This window comes from Pecten maximus, chromosome 11, assembly GCF_902652985.1.
Source record: "Pecten maximus chromosome 11, xPecMax1.1, whole genome shotgun sequence".
NCBI lineage: Eukaryota > Metazoa > Mollusca > Bivalvia > Pectinida > Pectinidae > Pecten > Pecten maximus.
In genome coordinates, this window is record NC_047025.1 from 1,543,456 (window position 1) to 1,556,783 (window position 13,328).

Below are 13,328 nucleotides of genomic sequence, written 5' to 3' on the forward strand. Positions count from 1 at the left end.
GTACATTTGATACAGATCTCTATTTAACTAGGTTAGTACATGTTATATAGATCTCTATATAACTAGGTTAGTACATTTTATACAGATCTCTATATAACTAAGTTAGTACAGTTCATACAGATCTCTATATAACTAAGTTAGTACATTTTATACAGATCTCTATTTAACTAGGTTAGTACATTGTATACAGATTTCTATATAACTAGGTTAGTACATTTCATACAGATCTCTATTTAACTAGGTTAGTACATGTTATATAGATCTCTATATAACCAAGTTAGTACATTTTATATAGATCTCTATATAACCAAGTTAGTACATTTTATACAGATCTCTATATAACCAAGTTAGTACATTTGATACAGATCTCTATATAACCAAGTTAGTTCATTTTATACAGATCTCTTTATAACCAAGTTAGTACATTTATACAGATCTCTATATAACTAAGTTAGGACATTTTATGTAGATCTCTGATAGTTCACATTATTTCAATTCGTTATTGGAATAACGTAATTATTATTCAGTGCTACGGAATATGATAACGTACAATTTGATTATAATTTAAATCATCAGTAATATAATAAATGTATTACGAGGGTTGATTGATATGTTGTGATCCTCGTATTGAAGGAGGTACTCAATGATGTTCTCTTTAAGTCCTACTATTCTCTGACTATATAGGGCCGTGTACCCAAGGACTGGTCTCATTTGGTTAGTTTATATCGACGGGGTAGCACTCTAAAGTAAACAATACAAGCGACTTCTGCAAATTCGACAAAATTGGTAAGGGTTAGGGTGAAAGAGTCTGTCATTGCCATGGCTGCCATTCATGATTGTGGCTTTAAATTGATTGAGCATCCACCTTATTCACCTGATCTCACTCCATCAGACTTTCATCTCTATTTCCAAATCTGAAAACAGCTATTACAGGCACCCTAACATACAGTGGATGACTTTCTGAACAGCCAAGAAAAGGAGTTCTATAAAAGGGGCATTGAGACCCTTAAACACCGCTGGAAAAAGATACTGAAGGGGGTTATATTGAAAAATAATACAATATATCCGGCAAAATTCAAATTCTTCAATATGAGTCTCAAATCTTATCAATCAGCCCTCGTATCATCAGATATATTTATCTAGATTGAATTGTTAAGTGTTTTGTTAAAGGTTTCTAATTTAAGTAAAATTGATCAACCAACTGTCCGGCAGCTGATAAAAGTTTTCTAACGTAATTATTATGTGTAAAGACATTTTACAATTAGAGATGTCTTTTCAAATCCAAAGGTATGGCTAGAGGCCGCACTTCAAGTGTTTTACTCACTGTGTCCAGCCTGGGGACCGATCATTACCCTGGCTAGTTATAACAAGTTCAACAACAACTGTTTCAGGTGAGAACGTTTTGAAACCCAGGGTCGTGTATTTCTTATCGAAGTCTTTTACAAAACAAATGTTTTAAAGGGATTTTTCTTAAACTATATCTTTCATTGCGATCGTCGTGTTACTTGCTAGAGGTTATCTTATAGCAAGATATTTTAGGACATTCTGTCGTTAATTAAATGTAGTAATAGCAGTTCACATCAGAGATGTTACTGCGCCGAAAGTGGGCACACTCCTTACCATGAAACATGCATAAGAAGACACCGACGGTATAGAAATTTGTCAAATGAACACCAACCAATTGAGGAAAATAACAACTTTCTCAAAAAAAGACCGATAAACTAACAAATTCCTGCGGGTTGCAACTCATAAATTCATTTTATATGTGAAGATAAAACAGAAATATCTGGAGAGTATTAATAAAATAATCAAAAAGTTTTTAATATTTTTTGTTTTTAATCGTTCGTTATCAATCTTTGTCGGTGTTGTATTATCTGAAAATTATTTAATTTTGTCAAATGATTAAGAACTAACATGATAAAATAATATCAGTTATATAAGTCATCGGGCTTTTATAAGCTATACACTTCTCGACCTCCCTGATTTTGTTTCTTCATGATATTAGAGAAATTATACCACACTCCCTCAAAACAAAACGGGTACTTCACCAGAGTAACCAGATGCCTTTCATTCGTCAGGGATTCCATCATGTTGACGTTTATATGTGAAGGGACCAGTATATTTGGTGGATTCGTAGTGTTTGCTGTAGTTGGATTCATGGCTGAGAAGAATGGAATGACCATACCGGAAGTTGTCACGTCAGGTAACATTTCTTAAATTGATCATTTCGGGTATTTTGATACACTTAGTAGAATGCATTGCTTGCGTTAAGACATATGAACTTAAGGAGTATGTCCGATGGAGATTTTACATCTGCCTTGTAAATAATTCATTAACATGAATATCTGTTGGTTAGAAGTACTTAAAATTTATATCAGTCGATTTTTTGTTGTTTTCTATCAAACGAACGAGGACTCGTTCTAATAATCCGTCCGTTGTATCAATTTACGTCCCCTACAAGTAAAAATGTTCAGCTGAGCAAAGCACTGATAATTACCATTCATGAAATTATAGTTATCTAAAGGGTATTTTGTTTTGCAGAAAAATATTTGTATGCACGACACATCAAAAACGAAAGTCTCAAATATTATCATACGAAAATTGTATCACTACTAGAGATGCGGAGTCTTCAGGATTTCACAAGAATGAAGGAGGCCAGAGAGGAGTAGTGTTTTCCACAGTAATTAGTATAGATAAACAATACATTTATACCTTAGAAGTTTGCATGCTTATTTGGTGAAAGTAAACATGACTGTTATTATACTGCAGGACCAGGTCTAGTTTTCATGGCCTATCCAGAGGCACTTGCTCAACTTCCACTGCCCAATGTGTGGTCCGTGATATTCTTCCTAATGCTGCTTAGTGTTGGACTGGACACTCAGGTAGTTAGTTATGATGGCATGTTATACTGATGAGAACAAAGAAATAATGATTAAGCGATTAATGGAATTAATGGTGAAATTACTGTGATAATTAACAAAGGTTTACATATGTAAAATGAAATGATAGTGAACTACAATGTCATATTGTCAAGGTAAAGTTTATCGTCAACTGCACGAAAGAAAAATCATTGGTACCGATTGGGTATTCTTTGCAGAAGGTGAATACATTTTCTTATAGAGGATAAAATCGTGACATCCCCGCCGTTGTTACCATAACCTCGGCGTGATGCAGTCTAGATCACATGACTTGATTATTACATCATTTTGATCAACGTCACGGAAAGGCTTAGTACTACGATACGGAAGAATCAAACGCAGCAATGATACGTTTAGGACAATTACATTATTATGATGTTAGTTTGGCGCTATGTTGATCTTAGTTACGGCGAGGCTTTGTACTGTGAACACTGATATGAAGAATTAACAGTAGATTGCTAGATTGAACGACAGACACGCACTGTGAACGGTAAATTGTCATAAATTAACGATTTTTAACGTAATTGAACGGTCTAGGGCCCTCTGTGTGCCCAGATACAATGTATGTTGCGAATCAATCACAGTAATGAATTCGATTTAAAGATGCTATCCTTTCAAATAACCATACAAGGAAATGGATGGCAATAAAGTGTGTTTATTAAATAAAATCAGAATTCAACGTATGTAAATACAACAATTAAGCGATTGTTAGATTGTATTTAATGCCAATGTAAATGTAATCTGGGTGACAGATAAATATCCATGTAACCCTAATAGGCGCCATTCTATTGACGGGTTACCCAGACGGCATTTATTGTCAGTATAAACGCAATCTCACACAAAAGTTTAATTATTAGATTGAAAATCAACAAATAAAAAATATCGCTCCTTAACATTGATAATGTGTCGTAAAAACTAAATGATCTTGCTAAAGCCTTTTTTTCACATTTATTTTAAATCCAACTCGCATTTCGTTTGTTTATTTCTTGTTTCATTCTTTTAATGATGTCAGTTTTCACACATGGAAACGATAGTGACAGCTTTGCTCGACCAGTTCCCTACCCTGAGGAGGAAAAGAACTATTGTACATGCCTTAGTCTGTGCCATCTGGTTCTTGCTTGGACTTGTTTTATGTTCCCAGGTGAGCATGCAATTATAAAAAGTAAATACGAAAAGAAATAATTTCATTAATATTTACCTCGGGATAAAATTCACGCTTAATTGTCATTGGTTAGTTGACGTCACGTGGTGACCGTATGAATTTCTGTAGTCGGCAGCGTGGCAATATGGCCGCCGCGTCATAATGGTTAGCACTTTGAATGTACATATAAATCAAATGAGTTGTTGAGCGTTTTTGCCAATGAAATACAGTATAGAAAACGAGCATATACTTTGGCTAATTTCGTTTCTTGCTTGTTTTAAAGAAACTTTAATCCAAATAAACCCCAAACAATTGTGTTGAAGCTAATGCATGTCTAGGAAACTACATGTACGTGTATAGTGGCAATATTTGTAAGATTCTCGGCGAATATACTGTGAAGATAATACAATCAAATATGTGCACGTGCTCTTTTTATATTTTAGGGCGGTATGTACGTGTTCCAGCTAATGGACTGGTATATCGGTCTGTCTATACCGGTATTTGGTTTCATAGAGCTTCTTATCATTGGTTGGATATATGGTATGTACTTAAGTTTTACTCTTGTTTCTTTCTCTTCCTGTGATGAGGTTTTCAATCAGCCGTGGCTCTATTTAAACATATACCATCATTTTACATTACATTTTTCTATATCACCACGATCAAGGATCATAGAGTTTTGTGGTATGGCTTCATTTTCAGTTTCATCTGTGTGATGTGTTTGTATTTGTTTTATTACTTTTTATCCGATACAAGAATGAATACTAACGCAAACTAATGATTTTCTGTAGTTTTCATTGACAAAGACAAATTTGAATATTTTGAAATATAATTGTTATCTTGTTTTTCCATTAAGGAACGGAGCGGTTCTCCCGTGACGTCACCATGATGATAGGATATGGAATCCCTGTGGTGATGAGAATTGCTATCATTTTTGTAGCGCCGGCTGCACTTCTGGTATTTTTTTATTCATTATTTTCACTTTATATTGCATGAATACAAAGATTAACAAAAACATATATCTCGCAAGTGTAAAACTACGTCTTAAATAAGATTTCAAAATGCGACAATGAAATTGAAAATGTAAACTAATGTTGGAACTAAATGAATGGAAGTTGGATAAAACTCGATGAAAAAAAAAACAACAAACAAACAAAAACAAAACAAAACAATTTTGACTTCTTTTTACAGAAATGTAGTTAAAACCTGTTAAAACTTATATTTTTCATTTTTATTTTTCCTTTGTCATTTTCTTTATTTACAGTTTGTGTTTGTTTTCGCGTTTGGTACATATGAAGCCCCATCTTATGGGGCCTATAAATACCCCACCTACGCCACTGCAGTAGGAGTATTGATAGGAACAGTCCCACTAGTACCTGTCGTTGTGATGGCTTATGTAGCCATCAGGAAGAGTCAGGGTAAAACATTCACAGAGGTATGCGTACTTACATCTACTTCCAGCTGTTCAATATTGATATCTGCCTATCTAAATTATTCTAATTGATTCACTAACACTGTTATATGCGTTCTGGCAGATTGGAAGTGTAACAGATTAGGATGTAACATAATATGCACGAATTAAAAACGGATGATTATATACTAGTACTTTGTTAGGTAAGGGGCTCCCCAACCACTTTGTACTGGTAATATTGTTGTTTAAATTTAGTAATAATAAAGAATATCCGGAATGAATGAATGAATGTATGAATGAATGAATGAATGAATGAATGAATTAAATGAATGAATGAATGAATGAATGAATGAATTAAATGAATGAATGAATGAATGAATGACGTGTGAAAGCCCTCTTGTATGAGGTCATTTTTGTAACTGTTTCTCAAAAATAAAATTTATTGGAAACTGAAGAAAAACACGGTAATATGATGCGTATGTTAAAAGGGAAGAGAGACGATAAACAATTATCAGATGTTGTCGATATACTGTAAATGAAATTATTTCGGCGTGCTCAATTTTAGCGCAAAGCCGATATTAATAGAAAAGGTGAATAAATCCACCAATAATGCTTGCCATATAAAACATTGTAGATAAACTACTATTACCGCAGTCATAATTTAGCGAAATTCTCCCACCGCGAAAATCGCTAAAATAGGATTACCGCTAAAATATGTACGTTGACAGTATCAGGTATAACTATCGGATGGTTTGTTTCGCACAATTAGCTATTCATTCTTTCATTTCGTTGTCTATTGATTATAATATGTTATCGGCTATTGACTATCGATATGCATTGTTTACCACTATTTACTGTCTCGGTCTGATTTCGAGATACATAAGCATTGCCGTAAAATGAACATAATGATTACAGTATAGTAAATACAAAGGTGCCAATTGTCTCAAATGACCGTCTGCGGGATTGTGGGTAAAGATCCACATGTATTGTTCTTTTTAAAGATAATGCTTTGTACTATTTCTGTGATAAATAGTTGATTATGATTGATATTTGTTCATTCCAGAGAATCACAAACGCATGTAAACCCTCTCAGCACTGGAAACCTGCGTCAACAGAGCATGCGCAAAGTTACGTGTATCCTGAACTTCCGGAATACAAAACATTCTGGAGTCGACTCAAAGTGAATATTCTTGGAACAAATGATTACAGACCATAATATGTCATTGTAAACATTATACATTGATATTTGCCGTATTGTTTGCATTATGACTTTAGATAATTGGAAATATATGCATTAGTTATAACAAAACAACTCTAAATGACGTGAGAATGTATTTAAAGTAGTTATTACTTAGGAATTTATTATTACATCAATTTGAGGTGAATGTTTGTCATATGTGATGAAATGGAGTTGATCTGAGTCTTAGCCATTTGTGATGAGATTGGGGTAATATTTAGCAATTTGTGATGTGACTTAGATGAGAATTGGCCATTTGAGATGTGTTTTAGCGCCTTGTGAAGAGATTGAGATGAGACTTTGCCGTTTGAGATGAAATTGAGGTGAATCTTTACCATTTGTGATGAGATTGAGGTAATATTCAGCATATATGGATGTGATTGAGATGAGACTTGGCCATTTCAGAAGATATTGACATGGTATTTGGCGACATGTGATGTGGTTGAGATGAGATCTTGACCGAAGTTTGAACATTTTATCTGCCTCAACATTACTAGATATTCCCCATGGAGTAGTTAGTTGTCAGTTACTGTTTATATATTAAATATATCGTGTAATTTATAACTGTGAATAGTTTTTATCATAGTGGAGACTGAAATAGAAATATGGAAGTCGCCAATTCATAAAAGTTCACATTTATAATTATTATTCAACAAGAGCTTACGTCAAACAACAATATATTTGAGTATAAGTGATAAAAAGAAAATAGAAGGTAACATGTTATATTATGATATTGTTCTTAAGTAAAGTATGCTGAAACTATTTTTTGCGTGTCGCTTCAAGGTGATTGGGGCTAATTAACATTCCTAGTACATAACAAATTTGATCATTCATTGTTTTTATTATATTATACTTTGAATATAAAAAAAAACAATTTTGTGAAGGTGAGTAATATCACATATGTATAGGAGGATAAAACATCTACTTTGTTCAAACCATGAGCAATATATCATGTTTTCCTTAATTGTGTGGCATAAAATACATATCAACTTAAAATTGTTAAATCTGTAAAGTTTGTTGTACAAGTACTTATCAATTAGATCAATTTGAATACCGATATATTTTCTAGTAGTTAGTTTTAATACATCTTTATCTTAAAGCTTAACATTTTGGACAAATTAACAAACAATGATATTGATCTTGATCTTCCGTACCACCAGCGTGGCAAACTCTACACAGTCGTTCATGCAGGGTACAGAGAGACGTTTTCTACTCGAACCAATTCTTTTACGTTTTGGTAAATATTTACATAAGTAATGATGCAGTGGTGTATCATCTACTAAATGATTATACAGAAAACATTTTGAGGAATTCTCCAATAATGCAAACATATCCTGCCATGCACTGTCAAGATATTATTGGTTAATACATGGAATGTCTACAGAAATATCTAGATTGTTTTGATTTATCAGCATATCACCAAGACCGAGTGAAAAAAGTTTATCTTTTACAAATGTTAACGAATCAAATATACCATTTCGCTTTGGTATATACATATCTAAGGATTTCATTCTTAAAACATAATAGCTTAATAACATTATGATACTGTGTACAAACAATTGGATATCTTACCTATATAATGGTATAATTTTCTTGCAATGTTCTGTTAAACTGAAGCGTATTTTATCAAATACAAACGCCACCGTCACACAATGAACGGTCACTTTAAAATAACAATGCTTTTACACAATGCACAACTATTAAAGGTTCACTGGCGATTGATCATTTAACAACTTTCCTTTAATTCATGTGCAAAAACAAAAGCAAAAAAAAAAAAAGAAAATCAAAATAAAAAACAAAAACAAAAAAACAACAACAACACAACAACAAAAAACACGAAAAAAAAAAATATATATATATAACATAGTTACACAAATGACGAAGGAAGACAACATTTTGACTCGTGCCCTGACCGGGCCTCGGACTTACGATCTACGGCACCCAATCGCCTAGACAGAAATACCCGCTGCGCCACATCGGCGTTCTTAACTAAGAACGTTTCAATGGCGCAGTGATGGTCGGCCCGATACCCTGACATGATCATTGTGGGAGTCATCTATAAGATGATATGAATACCTGGATCCCAATGTTTTTACCTACATGGATACGAATTGTACATATATTATAAATATTTCTCTCGGAAATATACATATAAAAGAAAAGATAATAACATTAAGATATGTGCATTGAAAAAAATACAAACTAGTTTATTACTATCGGTTTCATTTCCAAACAATGTTGGTGGTTGTTAATTTTTTTAGTGTCTTCCTCCTTGACGAGATTTCTGTGGTTAAAACAGTCTCTGTAAAATGACGTCACACTTTTGGGCGTTACACAACCATGCGATGGTTACGTATGAAATTAAAAATAATTTACGCTTGAAAAAATCCCCTAAAGTTTACGGAAATAATGTTGTGTGTATTTTCCACTTAAACAATTCATAAATCATTTGACCACAAGCTGATTGACAACAAATATGTCAACCACTAATGAGCATTGTACTTTTAATTAACTACTCATCACGCGGAGACATGTTGATAGTTCAAGGAAAACCACATACCATCTGACATTGCGTTAAGAGGAAATTTTAAAATGTTTGTTGACAATTTGATTTCATCCTCATTCAGATGTGAACATTGTCGCTAACGTAATTAGAAACTTAATTAAAGATAATATGGAAAATTTCTGTAACTTATTAGACTTTTAGATTTTGTTTGTGGTTGATTACTAAATGTTTTGATGTGGTTATTAAGGTGCGATGGATTTCTTAACTAATTTTATTCAAAGAATTTAAGTTGAGTATTAGCAATTTTAACATAATTTATTCGCTTGTTATTTTTATCTATAACATCATTTGATACACACATGAATATAATGAAAGTTCTTATTATAAGCAATACGACTTAATTGACTTTAAGCAATATTTTATAATTCAATTCACTCGCTAATTTGTCTTTATATATAGGATCATGTGATATATAAATATGGCCGTATAAGTTGTCTCGAAAAAAACAACATATTTTTGAATTCTTTATATTGATCCAACCCTTCGGTGTGTTTATGAGGCCTATGACGCGTTTAACAAACAAAAATGCGATAATATTTTTTCAAGAGAATATTAAACAATCCAGTGTTTAAATAACAGAATTAATCTAAATAGCACAGGTAAGAACGATCGATTCACTGAATCACTGACATAAAGGATTGTACAAAAAACAAGACATTAACAACTTTCAATACAAATAGATCAATACAGAAGAACTAAAAATAAATTCAACTGCATCATACACCTGTTTCGGCCTTTTAAACTCGACAATGATGGCTTGTTTTAAACTATTTTATTGATTAGACACAATTGGATTGAGCACAAGTGTTTAACTTATAAAAGCCCTCTTCATAAAAATATATTACAAAGATGGTGATAGCGACAGGGTATACTTATAATGATTATAAGGAAAGAAAAGCAAAGAAGAATGACAGAATGAAAGACAGAGATCTAAGAGTAAGATGAATGTTGCTACATAACACAAATTATGGTTCATAAACGATGTACACAAATGATGCTAAGGGCTTAAAGTGTTGATCAGATGAGGCGACAGATAAAAACTCGAACTAGGTCAAATGAAATGTCAAAATTTGGATGGAGAGTGGCAAAGGCGCATTATTCAATAAATTTGATCATTTTCTTTGATGGATTTCAAAAGACTGTTAAGTACATGTGTATAAATTTAACACTCAGCGGGTTACAAAAAACCTCAGAGACCCAGTGACTCAAATAGGTATATAACTTTGAAAGAATGACCGTAGAAGCAATCTTTTGTTATTCACACAATAGCCATCGTCATTGCCAAAGTACACATTTCCACAGATATCAAATTATATGTAAAGATGGAAAACTCATTTCAGCGTTTGGCTTTCAGTATTGTTGATAGAACTTCTTTTTCTCGGATGTTGACAATTTGATCACGGCCACGTAAAAGTCGGTCAAGTTACGGTAATTTTTATCGGCGAATAGTTCATTCGTTCATCACTTAACCACAAAATGAATGAAATTTGTGTTCAAACATAGTTTGCCAAAATAGGGTATGATCTTTCAGAATATCCCAAGTATATTTAGTAAAAACGTCAAATAAAGAAATTAAAAAATTGAAGAAAATGGATGGCTGAGGGACACTTTCGCCAGAAATTCGGTAATGATATGAGAGAAAAAGACTCTTTCATTATGTTTGTATGTAGGATAGGGATATTCCACCCTCGGGATCACAAAATGTGGTAAAACCCTCGGCAAGCCTCGGGTTTCATCACATTTTGTGACCCCTCGGGTGGAATATCCCTATCCTACATATACACATATGAAAGAGTCTTATAATATATATAACATAGTAACACAAATGACGAAGAAGACAACATTTTGACTCGTGCCCTGACCGGGCCTCGGACTTACGATCTACGGCACCCAATCGCCTAGACAGAAATACCCGCTGCGCCACATCGGCGTTCTTAACAAAGAACGTTTCAATGGCGCAGTGATGGTCGGCCCGATACCCTGTCTGACATGATCATTGCGGGAGTCATCTATACGATGATATGAATACCTGAATCGCAATGTTTTTACCTATATGGATACGAATTGTACATATATTATAAATATTTCTCTCGGAAATATACATATAAAAGAAAAGATAATAACATAAAGATATGTGCATTGAAAAAAATACAAACTAGTTTATTACTATCGGTTTCATTTCCAAACAATGTTGGTGGTTGTTAATTTTTTTAGTGTCTTCCTCCTTGACGAGATTTCTGCGGTTAAAACAGTCTCTGTAAAATGACGTCACACTTTTGGGCGTTACACAACCATGCGATGGTTACGTATGAAATTAAAAATAATTTACGCTTGAAAAAATCCCCTAAAGTTTACGGAAATAATGTTGTGTGTATTTTCCACTTAAACAATTCATAAATCATTTGACCACAAGCTGATTGACAACAAATATGTCAACCACTAATGAGCTTTGTACTTTTAATTAACTACTCATCACGCGGAGACATGTTGATAGTTCAAGGAAAACCACATACCATCTGACATTGCGTTATGAGGAAATTTTTAAATGTTTGTTGACAATTTGAATACATCCTCATTCAGATGTGAACATTGTCGCTAACGTAATTAGAAACTTAATTAAAGATAATATGGAAAATTTCTGTAACTTATTAGACTTTTAAATTTTGTTTGTGGTTGATTACTAAATGTTTTGATGTGGTTATTAAGGTGCGATGAATTTCTTAACTAATTTTATTCAAAGAATTTAAGTTGAGTATAAGCATTTTTAACATAATTTACCCGCTTGTTATTTTTATCTATAACATCATTTGATACACACATGAATATAATGAAAGTTCTTATTATAAGCAATACGACTTAATTGACTTTAAGCAATATTTTATAATTCAATTCACTCGCTAATTTGTCTTTATATATAGGATCATGTGATATTTAAATATGGCCGTATAAGTTGTCTAAAAAAAAACATATTTTTGAATTATTTAATATTGATCCAACCCTCCGGTGTGTTTATGAGGCTTATGACTATAATGCGAACAATTTTTTTCAAGAGAATATTAAACAATCCAGTGTTTAAATAACGGCCTTATTCTAAATAACACAAGTAAGAACGATCGATTCACTGAATCAATGACATAAAGGATTTTACAAAAAAACAAGACATTAACAACTTTCAATACAAATAGATCAATACAGAAGAACTAAAAATAAATTCAACTGCATCATACACCTGTTTCGGCCTTTTAGACTCGACAATGATGGCTTGTTTTAAACTATTTTATTGTTAAGACACAATTGGATTGAGCACAAGTGTTTAACTTATAAAAGCCCTCTTCATAAAAATATATTACAAAGATGGTGATAGCGACAGGGTATACTTATAATGATTATAAGGAAAGAAAAGCAAAGAAGAATGACAGAATGAAAGACAGAGATCTAAGAGTAAGATGAATGTTGCTACATAACGATATACTACAAATTGGGGTTCATAAACGATGTACACAAATGATGCTAAGGGCTTAAAGTGTTGATAAGATGAGGCGACAGAAAAAACTCGAAATAGGTCAAATGAAATGTCAAAATTTGGATTGAGAGTGACAAAAAACGCATTATTCAATAAATTTGATAGTTTTCTTTGATGGATTTCAAAAGACTGTTAAGTACATGTGTATAAATTAAACGCACTCAGCGGGTTACAAAAAAACCTCAGAGACCCAGTGACTCAAATAGGTATATAACTTTGAAAGAATGACCGTAGAAGCAATCTTTTGTTATTTACAAAATAGCCATCGTCATTGCAAAAGTACACATTTCCACAGATATCTTATCAATATGTTTCGGTTTAAATATCACAAATTAAAATACACCTTTCCTTAATGATATTACTTTTCACATACCTGGTATATGTTTGGTTGTAACGTTTAAGCATTACATTTATCAGATTTTGTTTAAACCTAGAATTTATTATGCCATCAATCAAACATTAACATAATGTGTCATGCAAAAAATACATGTGTAACATACAAAAGTTATCAAACAGTTTGCACGCAATAAATAAC

General features: G+C 32.7%; 1 protein-coding gene across 1 annotated transcript; it reads left to right on the forward strand.

Moving 5' to 3' along the window:
* Positions 1-1,089: 1,089 nt before the first annotated feature.
* Positions 1,090-7,265, forward strand: LOC117337713 (sodium- and chloride-dependent glycine transporter 2-like). Its single transcript, XM_033898811.1, has 9 exons — positions 1,090-1,119; positions 1,288-1,391; positions 2,079-2,203; positions 2,770-2,882; positions 3,931-4,059; positions 4,503-4,599; positions 4,913-5,013; positions 5,321-5,491; positions 6,531-7,265. Exons 1-9 carry the CDS (start codon positions 1,090-1,092, stop codon positions 6,681-6,683), a joined length of 1,023 nt encoding a protein of 340 aa, XP_033754702.1. The 3' UTR covers positions 6,684-7,265.
* Positions 7,266-13,328: the final 6,063 nt, after the last annotated feature.